Consider the following 24,644-nt stretch of genomic DNA (forward strand, 5'->3'; position numbering starts at 1 on the left):
CGAAATTTTTTTATGACTAGATGAAGGTTATTGCTGTATAAGAGAGATTTTCCTCTTATATTAGAACTAATTTTAGAAAAAATTGGTAATAGCATTTTTATCTTTCATTATGTTTATAAGGTATTTTAATTGGTACATCTGGGTGTTGCTCTTTGCGTGTGTTTTGTCAGGTATTTTATGTTTATAGTTATCAGACAATTATCCTCAATCTTTTGATATATGGAAAAAAATAAAATATTAGTTCAATACATGCAGTATTTAGTAAAATTATTTTTGGCCCTCCAATTAAAGTATTCTTTGCTCCGACACCAACAAAATTGTAGACCTATATTGACGGTAAACCTTGATTTTATGATGTAATTGTGACTAATTTTACAACTACAATCTGGTGTTTTCAAAGCACCTGACCTCAGACTTGTGAAACCGATATTCTTTATTGTTTCCGGCGTTTGCAACCGCACAGGTAACAGGTCCCCCCTCCTATTCAATCGCTGTTTAATTTGAATAGAATATAGTTCCAACTATCTCGTCGAAAATGTCAATGTTCAAATTTGGTTTGCTTTTTACCAAGCCGGACCATAGGTTGGTTTGTTTCTTTCACGAGCTGAACTTCAACGAGCCAGACCCAATGCAAGCTCGATATAAAAGGTCGTACCCAGTGCACAAGGCTCCCGCTTTACGCAGGGTCTGGGAGAGGTGAATGTCGGCTAGCCTTACCCCCATTTTCAGCTGCTCCCAAGTCTCGAACCCGAGACCTACCGCTCATGGACGAAGTAAAAATCTACTACATAACCCCTAAACCCACGAAGTAAAGATTTTGCAGCCCTACCCAAGAATCACTGCATCCCGCGAAATATTACATAGTCATGGACAAGTCTACAGATTATACTTTCTTTCTGTTTTGATTCCGGTTCAGCTCTTCCATTCAAGAAGTCAGAATTTGAATCGGTTTTTTCTTTTGTTAGGAAGGTTTGCATTAGTAAAATGGCAGAACCTGCTGGAGTTACAGACAACAAGGTTGATCAGGTGCTGGAAGACAGACACGAGGAACACAATGATCGATCCACGCCATCACAGTTGCCAAACTCGGAGTTTACAGCCGAGCTGAACCTTCTGACCGTGTTCCTTTCATTATTTTCTGTATCTACAGACGAAAGCTTAAATTCTGCAGAGAGACAGCACGAAATGAAGAAAGACGTAGCTAAAACGACCAAGAGATTACATATCAACAAACGGGAGACAGACGAGGTCAAGCCGATTCGGAGACAGAATCAAAGGTGTCAAACAAGAATAAGGGATTCCAGGCATGGCCGAAGAGTGTAAAGAATACGTCGTTCAGAGAGCAAGATGCAATACAAAAGTTTCTAGTTTTCGGCCAGAAAGAAAGCAAACACAGGAGCATCCCTGGAATTCTTCATACGATATTATCACCGAGTTTCGCCTAATTACATTACTAATGATAATAAAACGCAAGATTTTTCATTTTTCGTTTTAGCTATATTCATATAGTGCGTCGTAATAAATCAAACAAGTGTTCATGTCTGAAGAAAGCAAAACAAGCAATAAGCGGACATACCTAGCAAGTTTGATCCAGGAACTGAAATTACAAACCAAACAGCATGCAAATGCACTAATGCAGTCTTAAAATTCTCATGAACAGAACAAAATTAGACACATAAAAATACAAAAACAAATCCAGTCCTTTGCAATCTCCAGTCTTAAAAGTACAAAATTAGCTACGCTAAACCATCACCGGAAAAAAAATAGTTCAGATGCAGATCTTTGCAATCTCCAAGTATGACAACAAAGAGATTCTGAAATCATTCATAGCGCATCTCACGTGCAAGTTGAATGACCAGGAACCATGAATTATTCAAAATATCTACCAAATGTCAAGTAGCTAGTCTACCAAAGTAATAGGAGACATGGCAAGGGGGAATGGGTGGTGATGAAGAGAGAATCGAATCAGTAACATATAACGGCATGTAGATAATGCTTTATCAGCGCTTATGGAAGGCATGCAGATGCATGTTTTACATTGTCAAAACACTTATTGGCACTTCATATGAATGGGAAGCTCAAAGCTACATTGTGTTCATAAGGAACAGAAAAAATGCAAAAACAAGGGGAAGCAATTTATGAACACAAGCTCAGACTCGCTTCTAACTTCAGAATGAAAAAGGAATCAAATTACCCCTAGTTTGCCAGACCTCTATTCCCCGGCCTACAAAAATAGCACGAGCACATACAAATATCATGGACCTCCCGCAATATCAGTCCGATATCCTGATCTCGACTCCTAAAACGTCCTTCACCATCTCGTACGTCACAAATGCAAGCGCAATGGATGGGACTACCTGATAATTGGAGCAGAGAGAACTATTATGTTGGCAAAGAAGTGTGTAAAATATTAATAACAAATAACAACTCGTCAGCAGATCAATACATCTTCATCTTTGTATAAAAAAAATTACTGAAACGGAAAAAATCCATGCACACATTAAAGCACACCTAGGGATGTAAATGGAGGTGGTACAAATTGAATGTAGCCCCTACAAGTACTTCTTTTTAACTATAATATGATAGTTTAAACAGACGTTGACTAATAAAAATGTTTCCTGGGGGTTAAGAGTTTCATGGAACATAAAACTTTCATTTACTCTTCTATAACCATTCAGGATTAGTATTCATAGTGGATACTAACGGTTGAAAACCCTCTTGACATGTGGTACCCATACACAGCAGGCCGTGACCCATAGCCTGGAAGCCACGTAAGAATTAAACCGTAAGAATTCGCAGGACTTAAGTTCTAAACCCTTTTCTTGTTAATCCTAGTGACACCTTTTTTGATAGTCCAATTTTCCACAACCATGTTAGTATGTTACCAAGCAGTCAGCCACCCTATTCATTTATAAGATGCATCTAGTTAGGCCATTTGCCCACCCTGACAAAATTGTTCTTAAAAACTGATAACTAGTCAACCTACAATTGTCCGAAAACAAATAAAAGAACAAAAGATTAAGACTGACCTTAACAGAGTTGGGAACCAAACCCTTGTACAATGCACCAAAGCCCTCATGACGAACAGTTTTCCTAAATGCGTCAATCATGCCAGTATACTCAAGTGGGGCCTTGCTTATCCCATCACCACTGACAACAGAAGCAGCATGGCTCCATCCCCCCATCTGCATCCTTCGACGAATAACATCAAGAGGGTAAGCAACAGTTTGCCCAACAGTTCCAGCAGCAGCCCCGCATGCCAACCTTGTTGTCACGCTCAAATCTGTATCTTGAACAAGTCCAAATGGCCTACTTTTGATTAACCAATCCTTTAGGGATTCATACACAGCAAAGTTGAGACCAACATATGGAACCTGCAAACAAAATTTGACGAAGCAAGGTTAACAAAAAAGGTAAATCGTGCAATCTGACTTCAGAGGAACAACAAAAGGAGCAAAAAGTAGTTTTCCACATTGATAAATCATCAGAGTTAGATCCTAAAACGACCATCTATTGCTAAATCAGCAAACTTTATTTCTTTTTAATTTCGAACTTATATCAAAAGGTTGGTAGAGTAGTAATGGATATGCAAAAACACCTTTTTTAGCAAAAGTAACTTACTACTCCAATAACAGAAGGAAGCCAGCCCTTGTACAAAGCCCGTGGGCCCTCCTCCCGGAGCACAGTCGATAGGGCATGGAACATTCCCCTGTACTGAAAGGGAGAATTCTCTGTCTACAAAATTAAGATCAACAAAACATATTAATAACTGCAAACGTTGATAGAAATTAAACATTCTCTTGCAATTTCAATCATTAAGACTGATGACTGCTATGACTGGAAAATAAAAAGGACTTTAAAATATTCATTCTATGAAACAAAGAAAAAACAGGGACCAAAATTAGTACCTGTACAGTTATCCGTCCTCGTACCATGTCCATTGGGTAAGTTGCAGACATAGCAATAATTCCAGCACATGCTCCAGCTCCAAGACGTAGGATTGGAGTGAGCTGAGCATCTTCTGCAGATATTGAAAGAAAAAGAGATTTAGATCACCTACATTATCCATTGATTTCTAACTGCCTCTCTATGTGTTCCAAGGAACTATAAAGATCATGTCATTTTCCAAATGGTAACATCATAGCAGTATTATAGTTTCTTTGTTGGTTTATCTATATTATTAAGGCAGAAGGCCTTAGGGTTAAATTTTTGAATAAACCCAAAAATCCCTTTGTTTACAAGTGATAAAAAAATTAAATAAAAAAGTGGGGACAAAATGGTAAAAAAAGGACGTTGAGGATATTTAAAACCAAGGTTCTTAAAGACGCTAGGCTCTAGTCAGGTAGCAGGTTGGGGCCTAGCACCTAGGCGGCTAGGCAGGCGCCCAGGCGGACTAGGCTGATTTAAGTAAATCTATTATATTTCATGTAAATAAGTGTCTACATATACTTTAAATATATATAATTTCATCATAAACTATAAAATAGAATGACATATATATTATGAAGTGCTGGAACATAATGACAACATGGGAAACAATGATATAATGTGTGTTCATTTAAGTATGCAACAATCTTACAATTTATTGAAAAAAATAAAATGCAAAATAAAAGTTATCTATTTTATGTTTAAATGAATCGCGACCTAGGCGGGTGCCTAGGAGGTTTAGGATGTCGTCTTAGCAGGTCTAGGCGTCCTTTCTTAATTTTCAAATGTCTAGGCATTAATCAAGGTGGTGGTCAGCCGCCTAGCGCCGATTTTTAGAACAGTGTTTAAAACGGTCACAAAACTTCTACATGTTGTGTTTTTACGGCTCAAAATTAGGATGATGCAAAGAATTAGATTTGTGTTACCTATTTGGTTTTGGTGTCCTATTTGGGTTTGGATTTTGACTTCTTAGTTGGTTTCCTTGATGGAGAGATTTTTGTTAATTACCTACTTGATTAGGATTTGGATTTACTTCCTATTACGATTCTTATTGTAACCTAAGTCCTATGCACTATAAATAGGACCTTAGGGTTAGTGTATTTTGTGTGGCTCATTCGTGTGGCAATTTGGTGAGAGTCAATTTGTGAGTTTGTGAGTTAGAGAGCAATTTGGAAGAATCTTCTCCGTTTGTTTGAGTTCTCTACTCGTTTGGTTTAGGGTTTGTAATTTGTGGGATTTGGGTTGTGAGAGTTTAAACACTCTTTTGTAATCTCCGTTTGTTTAGTGAAATTCCTTGCCGTGCTTTGCCCGTGAAGTAGGCTTTACGCTGAACCACATAAATCTCTTGTGCTAGTTTGAGATTGTTTGTTTTAGCTTTCACCTACGACGTTGATATTTGGTACTTTGTTATAATTCGCTTCCGTTTGCGCATAAAAGTACGTCACTACACTCCATGATTCTCTCCTAGCAGTTATCCCCTCTCCAAAATACCTCCAAAACTGTCTTCAATCTTAAAATTTCTCACAACAAATTACTCTCAAATATTTCTAGTGCTTCACTCTCCTAGAACCGACCTGCAAATATGACTGTGTTTCTCTCTTCTATCGTAGTTCTACTTACTGCTTCATCAACAGAAAAAAATTCATTCTGGGAATCAAAGGCTGGTGCACTCCCGGCCAAGGTATAGAGTTTGCAATTGGTGTTGTATGGGTTTAATTACATTGATATGTCATTGCTTTTGTTTTGTACAGGAGTGAGGACTGTGAGGCACTCCGTTTGAGGTACCACTTTTATTATTTTAAAGTGAAAAGAGCAACCCGTTTGAATTTCTCTAACCTGCGGAAAGCAACCAGTCATGCCAGTTTCATTATATTTAAAGATTGGAGGGTGAGGGCACTAGGTACCAATTGTGTGGGCTACAATTTCAATCTTTGTCCAAATTGTGCAATTTGGGATGATGGATGATGAATTCAGATGGTTGTAGATTTATTATTTTAAGTTGCTTCTTGCTTCCTCTTTGGTTTTCTTATTTGCACATGTTTCTATTTTCATTTTGATATATACGTTCTCTAAAGTTGTGTTTGTCGTTTGACTGTTAATGTTTATTTTTTCTCTTCAATGTTGTATATATGCATTTCAGTAATGCATTTAATCACATTGATGCCTTTGTTACTGTTTTCCACAAAGAGTTGCACTCTCTCATCCCAACATTGTGACACTGGTGATTAATTTTTAGCAAGAAAAAGCAGAGGAAACCCAATGCTCTATGCGTGTTGAATTTGCCTTCATTCAGTGGTTGACAGGTATTGAATAAGATTTATGTGTTTATTTAGTGGCTTCATATATTTTGATTGACATCATTTTACTGTATATTAGTTAGTATGAAAAATGACGTTCTATTTTTTTTTTTTAACATTTTATTTATAACTTATGCACTCAATTTTCTTAATCTATTTTATATTGTCAAAACTATGAATTTGCTTTCGTTTCTCATATTATTTTTCTTTTTTCAAGAGACATTTTATAAATAGGAACCGAGGGGAAAAACATTCATGTGGTGATGAGCCATGTGATTCTACAGTGAGGGGTTTTTTTATTAAATTTAATTTCTTTATATCATAGGTTTATGGAGTAATGCATTTTTTTATGCTCATATTTTCATTTAGTTTCAGTATTTGAAGTGATGCAATTGAAAGATTAAGTTGACAGTTGTCTTCAACATGATATTTTGCATATAGATACTAGAAGGGAGAAGAATCAAAGACTTCTTAGGATGGAAGATTTGTTGATCTATCAAAGTCACAAAATAGTTGGAGGTGTTTGTTGAATTGGGAAGGGCCAAAGCAAAGAACTGTAATCGAAAGCACAAAGTACATTAATATCATAAAATTGTTTATATAAAAAAATTTAACTGTTTTAATTTGTACTATTTTATGAATTTACAACATTTGTATACTGCGGTACATGCTTTTTTAGTGTACTTTTGCAATTTTGATAAGCAGTCAAGCACCCAAGAGGGTGAGTACAAGAATGAAGGCTCATTTTTTTTTTTTTTACAAAAGAGAATGAAGGCTAATATAGAACAATATCTACTGTCAACTAACCAATACATTTGTTATGCCTTGAAACATAATTATAGAAACCATAACAACAACAACAACAACAACAACAACAAAGCCTTTTCCCACTAAGTGGGGTCGGCTATATGAATCCTAGAACGCCATTGCGCTCGGTTTTGTGTCATGTCCTCCGTTAGATCCAAGTACTCTAAGTCTTTTCTTAGAGTCTCTTCCAAAGTTTTCCTAGGTCTTCCTCTACCCCTTCGGCCCTGAACCTCTGTCCCGTAGTCACATCTTCGAACCGGAGCGTCAGTCGGCCTTCTTTGCACATGTCCAAATCACCAGAGCCGATTTTCTCTCATCTTTCCTACAATTTCGGCTACTCCTACTGTACCTCGGATATCCTCATTCCCAATCTTATCCTTTCTCGTGTGCCCACACATCCCACGAAGCATCCTCATCTCCGCTACACCCATTTTGTGTACGTGTTGATGCTTCACCACCCAACATTCTCTGCCATACAACATCGCTGGCCTTATTGCCGTCCTATAAAATTTTCCCTTGAGCTTCAGTGGCCTACGACGGTCACACAACACGCCGGATGCACTCTTTCCATCCAGCTCGTATTCTATGGTTGAGATCTCCATCTAATTCTCCGTTCTCTTGCAAGATAGATCATAGGTAACGAAAACGGTCGCTTTTTGTGATCTTCGCTAGATTGCTCCGGTCATTAGTGTGGATAAGTATATAAATGGATAGAGATAGGAAAGCAAACACAAGATGTACGTGGTTCACCCAGATTGGCTACGTCCACGGAATAGAAGAGTTCTCATTAATTGTGAAGGGTTTACACAAGTACATAGGTTCAAGCTCTCCTTTAGTGAGTACGAGTGAATGATTTAGTACAAATGACATTAGGAAATATTGTGGGAGAATGATCTCGTAATCACGATACTTCTAAGTATCGGAGTGTGGTGTCGTCTTGACTTGCCTTATCTGTCTCATAGGTAGATGTGGCATCTTCTCTGGAAGTACTCTTCCTCCATCCAGGGGTGGTATCTTTAACTGGTGGAGATGCACAAGGTAATGTATCAATTTCACTTGAAGCTTACTTGTAGTTTCAGGCTTGGTCAAGCGCGATACAAACCATGTAGTAGGAGTCCCCCAAGTCGCCGGGCTAGGGGGTCTGCTGAAAGAGGTGACAGACAAGGTAAGCAATCAGAGCTCCGACTGATTGTTCACCTTCTCCCCATCTTGCAGCAGCATGAAGGATAAAGAGAAGAAAAATGAGAAGAGATGATATGAGATACTTTTGCTTTTGAAGAAGTAACTTTCCACAGGCTTATTCTTGAACTGAGCTGGAGGGTTTTCTGGTTTCCTCCAAAGTATAAGGCCGACTGAAGAATTTGAGGGTCAAAACAAGTCCATCAAATCTAGAGTACGTTCCACCCTGCTGATATGGGATACTTTTGCTTTTGACAGAGTAATGGATGTATCGGCACGTGTGCTGTTACGCTTGTCTCCACATGCTTCCTTGTATCCTTCGCACTTGCCCTATCTGTTCCTCAAGCAGATGCGGAATCTTCCCTGGAAACATAAGATGTTGAAGATGAGTACTCGAGAGCAATGCCAGGTAAGTAATCAGGTAAGGGGTTCCAGGCAGTCAGTTCCTGGCTGGAAGCTTGATTCCAAGTGCTGACTGATTGCTCTCTTTCTCCTTGTCTTGCCGGTAAAAACAAGGCCAAAAGAAAAAACAGGGAAAAAGCATGATATGGGATACTCTTGCTTTTAACCCTGATGATATGAGATATTCTTGCTCTAGTATAGCTTGTTTGCAGAGGTATTATCGGGGGGAAAGAAAGCTGAATATTTCGAAAGGCTTTGTTGGGAGTGCCCTATCAGATATGATGAAGGGTTGAGCATTTTTGCAGGTCTGCCTGTCCGTTGGGGATGGAGGTCGACATATATAGGAGTCTCCCTAACAACAAGTAGTAATGCTATTCCTTTACCCTGCTTGGTCATAGCACGGTAGTGGGAGCTGCCAGTTTCACATGTTTTAACTCTGTCAGAGCACTTTGAAAAAGTGGTCTGTGGTATCTGGCTCTCGAGATTCGGAGAACGATGCCTCTTCGATTTTTGAGAAAGCAATCATGTTGGGGGTCTGACTCTCGAGATTCGGAGAGCAGTGTCTCTTCGATTTTTGAGGAAGTAATCATGTTGGGAGTCTGGCTCTCGAGATTCGGAGGGCGGTGCCTCTTCGATTTTGGAGCAAGCAATCTTGTTGGGAGTGTTGTCTCGAATGTGAGTAAAGGTTGGACATGTTTGCTAGTCTACCTTGCCACGAAGCACAAAGGTTGACACATAGGGACTTTCCAATTATCCAGCAATGGTACTGTTCCTTTACCCTCTCTTCGATTTTGAGAAAGTAGTCATGTTGGGAGTCTGGCTCTCGAGATTCGGAGGACGGTGCCTCTTCGATTTTGGAGCAAGCAATCTTGTTGGGACTGTTTTCTCGAATGTGAGTAAAGTTTGGGCATGTTTGCTAGTCTACCTTGCCACGAAGCACAGAGGTTGACACACAGGGACTTTCCAATTATCCAGCAGTGGTACTGTTCCTTTACCCTTGTGGGTAATAATATGGTAGCTAGACCTTCAAAATTTATGTGTCTAAACTTTGTTAGTGCTGTTTCTTTGCTATTCTTTTACCTTTCTTGGTCAGAGCGATGTAGTGGGAGCTGCAAGCTTCACGTGCTCAACTTTGGCAGAGAACTTTGGCAAAGTGATCTGTGGTACCCATGAGTTATTGTTGCGTGTGGGAAGTGGGTGATTGAACAGTAAGATTCATGTGCTTTCTCCTTCACCAGAAGTCTTCGACAGAATGCCCATAATTTCTGCAAAGCTGAGTGTGCGTGTGACAGGTGCTGACAAGGCTAGAAAAGTAGGTGCCTCTTTGATTTCTGAGATCGGCCCTCGTGGTCTCTGAGCAGCCCAGCTTTTGAGAAAGCGAGCGCCTCTTCGATTGATTCGGAGAACGGTGCCTCACCGATTTTTGAGAAAGCAATCATGTTGGGGGTCTGGCTCTCGAGATTCGGGGAGCAGTGTCTCTTCGATTTTTGAGAAAGTAATCATGTTGGGAGAGTGGCTCTCGAGATTCGGAGGGCGGTGCCTCTTCGATTTTGGAGCAAGCAATCTTGTTGGGAGTGTTTTCTCGAATGTGAGTAAAGGTTGGGCATGTTTGCTAGTCTACCTTGCCACAAAGCACAGAGGTTGACACACAGGGACTTTCCAATTATCCAGCAATGGTACTGTTCCTTTACCCTCTCTTCGATTTTTAAGAAAGTAGTCATGTTGGGAGTCTGGCTCTTTAGATTCGGAGGACGGTGCCTCTTCGATTTTGGAGCAAGCAATCTTATTGGGAGTGTTTTCTCGAATGTGAGTAAAGGTTGGGCATGTTTGCTAGTCTACCTTGCCACGAAGCACAGAGGTTGACATACATGGACTTTCCAATTATCCAGCAGTGGTATTGTTCCTTTACCCTTGTGGGTAATAATATGGTAGCTAGACCTTCAAAATTTATGGGTCTAAACTTTGTTAGTGCTGTTTCTTTGCTATTCTTTTACCCTTCTTGGTCAGAGCGATGTAGTGGGAGCTGCAAGCTTCACGTGCTCAACTTTGGCAGAGAACTTTGGCAAAGTTATCTGTGGTACCCATGAGCTATTGTTGCGTGTGGGAAGTGGGTGATTGAACAGTAAGATTCATGTGTTTTCTACTTCCCCAGAAGTCTTTGACAGAATGCCCATAATTTCCGCAAAGCTGAGTGTGCGTGTGACAGGTGCTGACAAGGCTGGAAAAGTAGGTGCCTCTTCGATTTCTGAGATCGGCCCTCGTGGTCTCTAGGGAGCCCAGCTTTTGAGAAAGCGAGCGCCTCTTCGATTTCTGAGATCGGCCTTCGTGGTCTTTGAGCAGCCCAACTTTTGAGAAAGCAAACGGCTCTTCGATTTCTGAGATCAACCCTCGTGATCTCTAAGCAGCCCAACTTTTGAGAAAGCAAACGCCTCTTCGATTTCTGAGCAGGCGCCTCTTTGATTTCTGAAGCTCCGTCGAGTGCAGATTTTTATAGGGGCTGGCATTAAGTTCCAAAGCACACTTGAATCTCCACCAGTAGAAGCTTCATTCTTGCACTTCTAAGATCTTGATTTGTCCGACCTCTTCTCTCTTCAACACCTTTGAAAATGTCTGGCCCCTCCGACCGTCGTTTTGACTTGAACCTTGTTGAAGAGGCAGCCCCGCCTTCTCCAGACAACATATGGCGCCCATCCTTCGTCTCCCCAACTGGTCCTCTTACCGTTGGGGATTCCGTGATGAAGAATGATATGACCGCTGCGGTGGTGGCCAGGAACCTTCTCACTCCCAAAGATAACAGACTACTTTCCAAACGGTCTGATGAGTTAGCTGTTAAGGATTCGCTGGCTCTCAGTGTTCAGTGTGCAGGTTCTGTGTCTAATATGGCACAACGCCTATTTGCTCGAACCCGCCAAGTTGAATCATTGGCGGCTGAAGTGATGAGTCTCAAACAGGAGATTAGAGGGCTCAAGCATGAGAATAAACAGTTGCACCGGCTCGCACATGACTATGCTACAAACATGAAGAGGAAGCTTGACCAGATGAAGGAAACTGATGGTCAGGTTTTACTTGATCATCAGAGATTTGTGGGTTTGTTCCAAAGGCATTTATTGCCTTCGTCTTCTGGGGCTGTACCGCGTAATGAAGCTCCAAATGATCAACCTCTGATGCCTCCTCCTTCTAGGGTTATGTCCAGTACTGAGGCTCCAAATGATCCCCCTCCGGTGCCTTCTCTTTCTGGGGCTCTACCGACTGCTGAGACTTCTCCTAAGCAACCTTTGTGAAGGCTCCCTCTTGTGTGTTTATTTTGACTCCTGTATATGTACATATTTGTAGCTTATCGGGGATATCAATAAATAAGCTTTCCTTCATTTCAACGTATTGTGTTAAATACACCAAAGCCTTCTTCGCTAAGTTCTTTGAATTTTCTTTTGTTGAAGCTTGTATGTTGAAGCTTTCTGAGTGGAGCATGTAGGTTGGGGTAGTGTTCCCTTAATTTCCCGAGTGAGGAAAACTTCTTGGTTGGAGACTTGGAAAATCCAAGTCACTGAGTGGGATCGGCTATATGAATCTTAGAACGCCATTGTGCTCGATCCTGTGTCATGTCCTTCGTTAGATCCAAGTACGCTAAGTCTTTTCTTAGAGTCTCTTCCAAAGTTTTCCTAGGTCTTCCTCTACCCCTTCGGCCCTGAACCTCTGTCCCATAGTCGCATCTTCTAATCGAAGCGTCAGTAGGCCTTCTTTGCACATGTCCAAACCACCGTAACCGATTTTCTCTCATCTTTCCTTCAATTTCGGCTACTCCTACTTTACCCCGGATATCCTCATTCCTAATCTTATCCTTTCTCGTGTGCCCACACATCCAACGAAGCATCCTCATCTCCGCTACACCCATTTTGTGTACGTGTTGATGTTTCACCGCCCAACATTCTGTGCCATACAGCATTGCCGGCCTTATTGCCGTCCTATAAAATTTTCCCTTGAGCTTCAGTGGCATACGGCGGTCACACAACACACCGGATGCACTCTTCCACTTCATCCATCCAGCTTGTATTCTATGGTTGAGATCTCCATCTAATTCTCCGTTCTTTTGCAAGATAGATCCTAGGTAACGAAAACGGTCGCTCTTTGGTATTTCTTGATCTCCGATCCTCACCCCTAACTCGTTTTGGCCTCCATTTGCACTGAACTTGCACTCCATATATTCTGTCTTTGATCGGCTGAGGCGAAGACCTTTAGATTCCAACACTTCTCTCCAAAGGTTAAGCTTTGCATTTACCCCTTCCTGAGTTTCATCTATCAACACTATATCGTCTGCGAAAAGCATACACCAAGGAATATCATCTTGAATACGTCATGTTAACTCATCCATTACCAACGCAAAAAGGTAAGGACTTAAGGATGAGCCTTGATGTAATCCTACAGTTATGGGAAAGCTTTCGGTTTGTCCTTCATGAGTTCTTACGGCGGTCTTTGCTCCTTCATACATATCCTTTATAGCTTGGATATATGCTACTCGTACTCCTTTCTTCTCTAAAATCCTCCAAAGAATGTCTCTTGGGACCCTATCATACGCTTTTTCCAAATCTATAAAGACCATGTGTAAATCCTTTTTCCCATCTCTATATCTTTCCATCAATCTTCGTAAGAGATAGATTGCCTCCATGGTTGAGCGCCCTGGCATGAACCCGAATTGGTTGTCCGAAACCCGTGTCTCTTGCCTCAATCTATGCTCAATGACTCTCTCCCAGAGCTTCATTGTATGACTCATTAGCTTAATACCCCTATAGTTCATGCAATTTTGTACGTCGCCCTTATTCTTGTAGATAGGCACCAAAGTGCTCGTTGTGAAAAAATCTTGAAAATAAATGGTGCGTGAATTTGTAGAAAATGTTACAGTAGCTGTGACCATACAAAGGTATCTAGCAAGCTCTATGGTATGAGCTTCAATAACAGCGTACTAGTTATGAAACACTAAAAAATTGTTAGTTGCACGTAGCTTGTGTGACGCCTTTCCCTCGGGCGACTTACAAATCTATATTTTCTTTTCAGTATTTTTATTTGCCAAGATAGTTTTGCTATGCACAAAGTGGAAAACCAATCAAATAAAAATGTCTAAACAACCACCTAGCATACAACAACAACAACAACAAAGCCTTTTCCCACTAAGTGGGGTCGGCTATATGAATCCTAGAACGCCATTGCGCTCGGTTTTGTGTCATGTCCTCCGTTAGATCCAAGTACTCAAGTCTTTTCTTAGGGTCTCTTCCAAAGTTTTCCTAGGTCTTCCTCTACCCCTTCGGCCCTGAACCTCTGTCCCGTAGTCACATTTTCGAACCGGAGCGTCAGTAAGCCTTCTTTGCACATGTCCAAACCACCGGAACCGATTTTCTCTCATATTTCCTTCAATTTTGGCTACTCCTACTTTACCTCGGATATCCTCATTCCCAATCTTATCCTTTCTCGTGTGCCCATACATCCCACGAAGCATCCTCATCTCCGCTACACCCATTTTGTGTACGTGTTGATGCTTCACCGCCCAACATTCTGTGCCATACAACATCGCTGGCCTTATTGCCGTCCTATAAAATTTTCCCTTAAGCTTCAGTGGCCTACGACGGTCACACAACACGCCGGATGCACTCTTACACTTCATCCATCCAGCTTGTATTCTATGGTTGAGATCTCCATCTAATTCTCCGTTCTCTTGCAAGATAGATCCTAGGTAGCGAAAACGGTCACTTTTTGTGATCTTCGCTAGATTGCTCCGGTCATTAGTGTGGATAAGTATATAAATGGATAGAGATAGGAAAGCAAACACAAGATGTACGTGGTTCACCCAGATTGGCTACGTCCACGGAATAGAGGAGTTCTCATTACTTGTGAAGGGTTTACACAAGTACATAGGTTCAAGCTCTCCTTTAGTGAGTACAAGTGAATGATTTAGTACAAATGACATTAGGAAATATTGTGGGAGAATGATCTCGTAACCACGAAACTTCTAAGTACCGGAGTGTGGTATCGTCTTGACTTGTCTTATCTGTCTCATAGGTAGATGTGGCATCTTCTCTGGAAGTACTCTTCCTCCATCCAGGGGTGGTATCTGTAACTGGTGGAGATGCACAAGGTAATGTATCAATTTCACTTGAAGCTTACTTGTAGTTTCAGGCTTGGTCAAGCGCGATACAAACCATGTAGTAGGAGTCCCCCAAGTCGCCGGGCTAGGGGATCTGCTGAAAGAGGTGACAGACAAGGTAAGCAATCAGAGCTCCGGCTGATTGTTCACATTCTCCCTATCTTGCAGGCAGCATGAAGGATAAAGAGAAGAAAATTGAGAAGAGATGATATGGGATACTTTTGCTTTTGAAGAAGTAACTTTCCACAGGCTTATTCTTGAACCGGGCTGGAGGGTTTTCTGGTTTCCTCCAGAGTATAAGGCCGACTGAAGAATTTGAGGGTCAAAACAAGTCCATCAAATCTAGAGTACGTTCGACCCTGCTGATATGGGATACTTTTGCTTTTGACAGAGTAGTGGATGTATCGGCACGTGTGCTGTTACGCTTGTCTCCACATGCTTCCTTGTATCCTTCTCACTTGCCCTATCTGTTCCTCAGGCAAATGCGGTATCTTCCCTGGAAACATAAGATGTTGAAGATGAGTACTCGAGAGCAATGACAGGTAAGTAATCAGGTAAGGGGTTCTAGGCAGTCAGTTCCTGGCCGGAAGCTTGATTCCAAGTGCTGACTGATTGCTCTCTTTCTCCTTGTCTTGCAGGTAAGAACAAGGCCAAAGGAAAAGACAGGGAAAAAGCATGATATGGGATACTCTTGCTTTTAACCCTGATGATATGAGATATTCTTGCTCTAGTATAGCTTGTTTACAGAGGTATTATCAGGGGGAAAGAAAGCTGAATATTTCGAAAAGCTTCGTTGGGAGTGCCCTCTCAGATAAGAGAAAGGGTTGAGCATTTTTGCAGATCTGCCTGTCCGTTAGGGATGGAGGTCGACATATATAGGAGTCTCCCTAACATCAAGTAATAATGCTATTCTTTTACCCTGCTTGGTCATAGCACGGTAGTGGGAGCTGCCAGCTTCACATGTTTTAACTCTGTCAGAGCACTTTGAAAAAGTGGTCTGTGGTATCTGGAAAGCTGATGTTGCGTGTGAAGATTACAGACAAGCTTTATCCAAGGAGATCCAGCTCTTGAAGTTGGGAAAGTGGTGCCTCTTCGGTTTTCGAACAAGCAATCCTGTCGGGGATCTGGCTCTCGAGATTCGGAGAACGATGCCTCTTCGATTTTTGAGAAAGCAATCCTGCTGGGGGTCTGGCTCTCGAGATTCGGAGAGCGGTGTCTCTTCGATTTTTGAGAAAGTAACCATGTTGGGAGTCTGGCTCTCGAGATTCGGAGGGCGGTGCCTCTTCGATTTTGGAGCAAGCAATCTTGTTGGGAGTGTTTTCTCGAATGTGAGTAAAGGTTGGGCATGTTTGCTAGTCTACCTTGCCACGAAGCACAGAGGTTGACACACAGGGACTTTCCAATTATCCAGCAGTGGTACTGTTCCTTTACCCTCTCTTCGATTTTTGAGAAAGTAATCATGTTGGGAGTCTGGCTCTCGAGATTCGGAGGGCGGTGCCTCTTCGATTTTGGAGCAAGCAATCTTGTTGGGAGTGTTTTCTCGAATGTGAGTAAAGGTTGGGCATGTTTGCTAGTCTACCTTGCCACGAAGCACAAAGGTTGACACACAGGGACTTTCCAATTATCCAGCAGTGGTACTGTTCCTTTACCCTCTCTTCGATTTTTGAGAAAGTAATCATGTTGGGAGTCTGGCTCTCGAGATTCGGAGGGCGGTGCCTCTTCGATTTTGGAGCAAGCAATCCTGTTGGGAGTGTTTTCTCGAATGTGAGTAAAGGTTGGGCATGTTTGCTAGTCTACCTTGCCACGAAACACAGAGGTTGACACACCGGGACTTTCCAATTATCCAGCAGTGGTACTGTTCCTTTACCCTTGTGGGTAATAATATGGTAGGTAGACCTTCAAAATTTATGTGTCTAAACTTTGTTAGTGTTGTTTCTTTGCAATTCTTTTACCCTTCTTGGTCAGAGCGATGTAGCGGGAGCTGCAAGCTTCACGTGTCTCAACTTTGTCAGAGAACTTTGGCAAAGTTATCTGTGGTACCCATGAGTTACTGTTGCGTGTGGGAAGTGGGTGATTGAACAGTACGATTCATGTGCTTTCTACTTCGCCAGAAATCTTCGACAGAATGCCCATAATTTCCGCAAAGCTGAGTGTGCGTGTGACAAGTGCTGACAAGGCTGGAAAAGTAGGTGCCTCTTCGATTTCTGAGATCGACCCTCGTGGTCTCTTAGCAGCCCAGCTTTTGAGAAAGCAAGCCTTTTCGATTTCTGAGATCGGCCTTCGTGGTCTTTGAGCAGCCCGGCTTTTGAGAAAGCAAACGCCTCTTCGATTTCTGAGATCGACCCTCGTGGTCTCTGAGCAACCCAGCTTTTGAGAGAGCAAACGCCTCTTCGATTTCTGAGCAGGCGCCTCTTCGATTTCTGAAGCTTCGTCGAGTGCAGATTTTTATAGGGGCTGACATTAAGTTCCAAAGCACACTTGAATATCCACCAGTAGAAGCTCCATTCTTGCACTTCTAAGATCTTGATTTGTCCGACCTCTTCTCTCTTCAACACCTTTGAAAATGTCTGGCCCCTCCGACCGTCGTTTTGACTTGAACCTTGTTGAAGAGGCAGCCCCGCCTTCTCCAGACAACATATGGCACCCATCCTTCGTCTCCCCTACTGGTCCTCTTACCGTTGGGGATTCCGTGATGAAGAATGATATGACCGCTGCGGTAGTGGCCAGGAACCTTCTCACTCCCAAAGATAACAGACTACTTTCCAAACGGTCTGATGAGTTGGCTGTTAAGGATTCTCTGGCTCTCAGTGTTCAGTGTGCACGTTCTGTGTCTAATATGGCCCAACGCCTATTTGCTCGAACCCGCCAAGTTGAATCATTGGCGGCTGAAGTGATGAGTCTCAAACAGGAGATTAGAGGGCTCAAGCATGAGAATAAACAGTTGCACCGGCTCGCACATGACTATGCTACAAACATGAAGAGGAAGCTTGACCAGATGAAGGAATCTGATGGTCAGGTTTTACTTGATCATCAGAGATTTGTGGGTTTGTTCCAAAGGCATTTATTGCCTTCGTCTTCTGGGGCTGTACCGCGTAATGAAGCTCCAAATGATCAACCTCTGATGCCTCCTCCTTCTAGGGTTTTGTCCAGTACTGAGGCTCCGAATGATCCCCCTCCGATGCCTTCTCTTTCTGGGGCTCTACCGACTGCTGAGACTTCTCCTAAGCAACCTTTGTGAAGGCTCCCTCTTGTTTGTTTATTTTGACTCAAGTATATGTACATATTTGTAACTTATCGGGGATATCAATAAATAAGCTTTCCTTCATTTCAACGTATTGTGTTAAATACACCAAAGCCTTCTTCGCTAAGTTCTTTGAATTTTCTTTTGTTGAAGCTTGTATGTTGAAGCTTTGTGAGTAGAGCATGTAGGTTGAGGTAGTGTTCCCTTAATTTCCCGAGTGAGGAAAACTTCTCGGTTGGAGACTTGGAAAATCCAAGTCACTGAGTGGGATCGGCTATATGAATCTTAGAACGCCATTGTGTTCTGTCCTGTGTCATGTCCTCCGTTAGATCTAAGTACTCTAAGTCTTTTCTTAGGGTCTCTTCCAAAGTTTTCCTAGGTCTTCCTCTACCCCTTCGGCCCTGAACCTCTGTCCTATAGTCGCATCTTCTAATCGGAGCGTCAGTAGGCCTTCTTTGCACATGTCCAAACCACCGTAACCGATTTTCTCTCATCTTTCCTTCAATTTCGGCTACTCCTACTTTACCCCGGATATCCTCATTCCTAATTTTATCCTTTCTCGTGTGCCCACACATCCAACGAAGCATCCTCATCACCACTACACCCATTTTGTGTACGTGTTGATGCTTCACCGCCCAACATTCTGTGCCATACAGCATCGCCGGCCTTATTGCCGTCCTATAAAATTTTCCCTTGAGCTTCATGGCATACGGCGGTCACACAACACGCCGGATGCACTCTTCCACTTCATCCATCCAGCTTGTATTCTATGGTTGAGATCTCCATCTAATTCTCCGTTCTTTTGCAAGATAGATCCTAGGTAACGAAAACGGTCGCTCTTTGGTATTTCTTGATCTCCGATCCTCACCCCCAACTCGTTTTGGCCTCCATTTGCACTGAACTTGCACTCCATATATTCTGTCTTTGATCGGCTTAGGCAAAGACCTTTAGATTCCAACACTTCTCTCCAAAGGTTAAGCTTTGCATTTACCTCTTCCTGAGTTTCATCTATCAACACTATATCGTCTGCGAAAAGCATACACCAAGGAATATCATCTTGAATATGTCCTGTTAACTCATCCATTACCAACGCAAAAAGGTAAGGACTTAAGGATGAGCCTTGATGTAATCCTACAGTTATGAGAAAGCTTTCGGTTTGTCCTTCATGAGTTCTTACGGCAGTCTTTGCTCCTTCATACATATCCTGTATAGCTTGGATATATGCTACTCGTACTCCTTTCTTCTCTAAAATCCTCCAAAGAATGTCTCTTGGGACCCTATCATACGCTTTTTCCAAATCTATAAAGGTCGTACCCAGTGCACAAGGCTCCCGCTTTACGCAGGGTCTGGGAGAGGTGAATGTGTAAATCCTTTTTCCCATCTCTATATCTTTCCATCAATCTTCGTAAGAGATAGATTGCCTCCATGGTTAAGCGCCCTGGCATGAACCCGAATTGGTTGTCCGAAACCCGTGTCTCTTGCCTCAATCTATGCTCAATGACTCTCTCCCAAAGCTTCATTGTATGACTCATTAGCTTAATACCCCTATAGTTCATGCAATTTTGTAAGTCATGCCTAGTGTGAGTGCATGCGAAGAGGCTAGTAATGTGATTATGTGGATGTTAGATAGCCTCTTTTAGACATTTTACAAAGCATAAGTATTAAAACAGCAACCCAACCTGAGTCAAATTGCTAACTGGCCCAATGCAATAAGTAATGAAATCTCCTGCTGTAATGTAAAGTCTCCGACAGAGCCCCATTAGATTACTAACTATTACACATCAAGGGAAAAAAATGATGGTAAGTGTGGACATACCATTGCCAGTTTGATCCCGATACAGCCACAATATTCCCCTGTCATAGTTAACAAGGATCGTTCAGCAGAAGGTAAGGTGGGAGAATGTAAAATATAGCAACAAGATAAGGTAATGCATTCAGAAGTTGTAAAAAAAAAAATATTATATCAGACCATAATACAACATTGATGGGCAAATATGAACGATAAAAAAGGCCAAGGTAAATTTAAAAATATACTGGAATCCAAGACAAAAAAGAAATGAACTTTCAATCTTGTCAGAAACATACTTGGAAGCTTGCTCATAGCTGAAGAACTTGACAGCTGAGTTGGGGACAATACGAGCACAATTCGTACCATTCCCTTTAAATAGTCCACGGAAACCCTCACTTCTCCAGATATACTTCAAGCCTTGTATCGTTCCATTGTATTTTATGTTATGTGGATTCTGGACCTGAAGACAAGATAACCAGTCAGGAAAGGAATGAAATTTACTTCTACGTGTTATTGTGTGTGTGTGTGTGTGTGTGTGTGTTGGCACATACATAAACAAATGAATGACATTGTTCACAATTAGTTGAAAAAATGAACCTGAAGCAAAATTTTCAGTCGTTCCAATGGAGCAACAGCCGTGCGTGACCTGGACGGAAAATTAAACATTTCAGTAATCAAGAGCAGTCAACATGGCAATAGCATTGAGAAATATAAACAATGCACAATCTGATCCTACTATTGTCGCAACGATAATACAACAATCTCGGTTCACATCACTGCAGTCTAATGGAATTCAAATTCCAGATACCACATGAGATTAAATACTTCAAATTCATGACCTTTCAAAATACTACACATTGGAGATTCTAAAACACAATTCAATAGATTAGCAAGATTTAATATTTTGATCTCATTCTTCATTTGCATTAACCAAGCGATTAAATTTAAAGATTCAGCCGCATTAATTGCTTCATCAAACGAATCTTCGAAAACAAGATAAAATTTTTGAGCTCGAGAAATCGAGAAACTCACACTCCACCGGCGACTCCGCCAGCAACGAGAGACTTGCAGACGCTGAGCAACGCGAGGTTCGGAGCCTTTACCACGCCCTCCCTCGCCATCTTCGCCTCCTCAGCCAGGTTGACGATCGTCGAGACCGCCGATTCGCTCGGTTTCACATCCTCCGAAGCCATTTGAGCAGAGAGAGCGAGAGAGCAATCAATCAGCGAACAACGATTCAACCTTCCTCGTCGGAACCCTAGGCCGTCGGAGCGGTTGATCTGAACCTTCACTTTTCCCGGCGCCAATCGATCGGCACGGATTTTGAAACCTTACGGTGTCGTTTTATGGGAAAGAGAGCCTCTGGTTCATCGTTCTGCGTGTGGGTGTGTTGTCGTTGTGCGAGTATAGGGGTGGTGACGGCTTTCGGGAGCTGAAGGTGAGCGGGACTTTGATAAACTGCCGCAGTGTTAGGTGACGGCGTTTGTTTATTTGCTGAAATTTATAGTCTGCGTTTAGAGAGAGAGAGAGAGGAAGAGAGGAGAGAGAGAGTGAGGGAGCAGAGTGGTAGAGTGACTGGTGGGAAACGAAAGAGTTGGGAGTCGATGTGAGAGCTTTACACGTGGTAGGTGAGAGGGGTTTGGGTGGTCCATCGACCACAAGAAAATAGATGAGGTTTTTGTCTTCTGTTTTTTCATCTTTTTTAAGGAAGAATTTTGTCCAATTCAATTCACAATTTCTATTTAAACTAGTGACATTTTTGAAAAGAGAATAATTAGGTTAAACAATATATTGTACGATTTTAATCGTTCATGCGTTAGAATAAACATCATATTATTCTTCTTATAATCAACTCCTTATAAAAATCCTATCATTAGTTTTTTGTTTGTAAAAAGTTCATTATGTTTCGAGAAATCAAAAGTAATAGCATAATCAAAGTTTAAGAAATTAAGACTGTATTGAAATTATACACTTTTTTATATAGATGCCATAGGCTTTAGTTTTATTTAGGTATTTTGTAGGCGAGTGTCTAAAATCAGACTCTATAAATTATAAATAAAGGATTTTGGTCTCCTATAAAAAATAAAGATCATTTATGCATAGCATAGTCCAAGAGAACTCACTTTAGTGCAAAAGATGTTTGAAGACAAAAATATTTGAACACAAGGTCTAGAGTTCATGAATAACATGAGCTCCAAGGTCCTTGGAGTTTTCTTTATAGATTAAATTAATTGAAATTAAATAGGTCAGATAGGATTCAAATTTCACCTTTTTACTTAATACCAAACAACTCTTACTCGGAGAAAACGAGTCAGAGATAACCCCCTAAATTTGCACCCAAATCATATCAGAGGGACTTGTATTTATTGAATAAATCAAATGGACTACAATGGAGGAGAGATTAAATGGATCTTTCGGTGTTGCATACACTGGATTACCAACTGAATTAACAAATAGGTAGTGGACAAATGTCAGTTGACGATTGCATTGCCAAGACCAAAGTTTAGCATGCTGCAGCGTACCAGAGCAGCAGGGTATCTTTCCCTCCCGGCTCTTTCGCACTTAACGGAAACCTAACTACATCTGATGACGTTGCCCCCTACCAGACGTAACGTAGCACACCACCATTGGCGGGCTGCTCCGGGGCCCACCAATCATGACCTTTTCATGTGAGAAATGATCTCCTCGCACGGACGGAAAATTAGTTGTTTACTCTCTTTTCCAACATGTGCGCACTTTAGAGAAAGGCTAAAGAACACCAAAATGGGCCAAAAGGCTTAGGACACCGTAATGGCCTTAAAATATAGGTCCAGCGTCGTCTGGGCACTCGAGAAAATGGAAACTAAAGATGTGGCAATCCTTCGGCCTTCAGATCTTGTTGGATGGACAAGAACAAAACGTTTTTCATAGTCTTGTAGGTAAAATAAACATGCAGAGGATCCTAGTCCTTTGGGGATAGCATGAGGTAAAACCCTCAGTTCATAACTTTTTAATACAACAGTATTATTTAAACACGAAAAAAATTAGGAATTCGGTTAAGTCTTATAATGGATCTACCACAATAACTTAGTATTGAACTCGTCGTCAAACCTAAGGCATTCATTTGCAACTTGCAAGTAAAGACAAATAACACTAGATTGTTGTACTAAGTATCATATTGATTTTTTTTTTCGTTTATTTTTTTATTCTTTTTTATTTTTGCTTTTTAACTAAGAGATCGGGTCAAATTACTGCATGAAATCGTAGAACTATAGAAAGGCCTCATGGGCGATGCTGGGCTATAATTTTGGGTACTGTTTTTCATTTGTTTCTTCTGACCCAGACAATGGGAATTTGGGCTTTCTAGTGGAAGCCCCAAAATGATTATTGCCTTTAGGTCTGTCTAGTGGCAGCCCAAAGTAAGTCCATGACCCACCGAAAAGAAATTATAAATCCATCATGATTGTTTTTGAGATTTTTATTATTATTTTATTTTCTTAATATATCATGGATTTCATTCGTTGGAGAAAACATAGGATAAAGAGTAGTAAAAGAAATACAAAGGGGAAAGAAAAGAGATGGCAACTTTGGGCCTCTCTAAACATTGGGTTGTATTTTAGAATATGTTGCAAACTTAAACAAGTGTTCGGTTTGAAGAAAGTTGGAATATAGTTTTATGACACAGGAATAGATTTTTCTATTACAAGTAGAAAAAGAATTACAACCCGAAAAGAATAAACAACTAGAAAAAGAAAAGCTATTACAACTAGAAAAAGAATTACAACCCGAAAAGAATAAACAACTAGAAAAAGAAAAGCTATTACAACTAGAAAAGCTATTAAAATTACAATTAGAAAAGGAAAATGCATGGACACCTATTGAGCTTCGTTTGAGGAAGTAGTTCAACCTCTTATAAGCTCTTGCACGATTTGATCCCTCAACAATGTGGGACACATGTGACCTTTGCACTTTACACGTGAGACAACCTGCTCTGATACTATAAAAAAAATTGGAGTTCCATCATAAAACCAAATGACAATATGGATAGTAGCCAACCTCTTATAAGCCTTTGCATAGTTTAGTCTCTCACTGATGTAGGATTTTGTCCTCACAGCGTTGAGTTTAAACAAAAAAAACTAAATCTAAAATCAAGGCGGCGTTAAGTTTTCTAATGTTTGACATATGGTAATCATCCATACGTTTAAGCTTCTTAGGTAGTCAATGTTTAGATAACTTATTCAACAGACAAGCACATGTATATCCACCATGTGTCCAACACACATAACACGAGACAATGCTAACCTTAATGCGATATACACCGGCCTTACCAAAAAATCAATGCCCAATTGGTTTTTCAAACGGCTAGGAACTTTGTTTAAGGATTAAGTGACTATAATATGTCTCCTCTCCCTAGCCTCGTTTTGGACATTGCTTCCATATTTTAAAAGGAAAACTAACGAAAAGTCTAAAAAAACTTAAATTTTAATGAAAAAAGATAAATAAAGGTGTAGTGAATAGTATCAGAGAAAGGTAAAAATGTGGTTTTTCGTTAAAAATGAACAATACCAGAAGTGTTTTTGTTAAAATCCCTATTTTAAATCATATAAACTCATTCTTAGCATATTAATTAATTAATACATAGTTGTTACATAATATCCAATATTACGAAATTGACTTTTACGGCACAACTCCAACAACCCTACTATATATGAGCCCCCTCCAACAAATGTCAAGTTTTCTTCTTGTAGGCTTTTGCCAAGCGCACAAACTACAAACAACACCATCTCATATTTAAACAACAGTCATCGCTTTAGAATCCAAGATTGACCTGACCACAATTATGGATTAAAGGCTTTCCTCGTCATAGCGGAAGAGCGATACAACTCAGAA

General features: G+C 41.0%; 1 protein-coding gene across 1 annotated transcript; it reads right to left on the reverse strand.

Moving 5' to 3' along the window:
- Positions 1 to 1,969: 1,969 nt before the first annotated feature.
- Positions 1,970 to 21,467, reverse strand: LOC103406202 (mitochondrial adenine nucleotide transporter ADNT1-like). The gene is made up of 8 exons (XM_070824780.1): positions 20,808 to 21,467; positions 20,373 to 20,421; positions 20,072 to 20,235; positions 19,803 to 19,840; positions 3,909 to 4,021; positions 3,622 to 3,735; positions 3,030 to 3,374; positions 1,970 to 2,357 (listed from the first exon to the last, which is right to left on the reverse strand). The coding sequence occupies exons 1-8, from the start codon at positions 20,966 to 20,968 to the stop codon at positions 2,274 to 2,276; spliced, it is 1,068 nt and encodes a 355-aa protein (XP_070680881.1). The 5' UTR covers positions 20,969 to 21,467; the 3' UTR covers positions 1,970 to 2,273.
- Positions 21,468 to 24,644: the final 3,177 nt, after the last annotated feature.

The sequence above is a fragment of the Malus domestica genome, chromosome 07 (genome assembly GCF_042453785.1).
Source record: "Malus domestica chromosome 07, GDT2T_hap1".
Taxonomy (NCBI): Eukaryota; Viridiplantae; Streptophyta; class Magnoliopsida; order Rosales; family Rosaceae; genus Malus; species Malus domestica.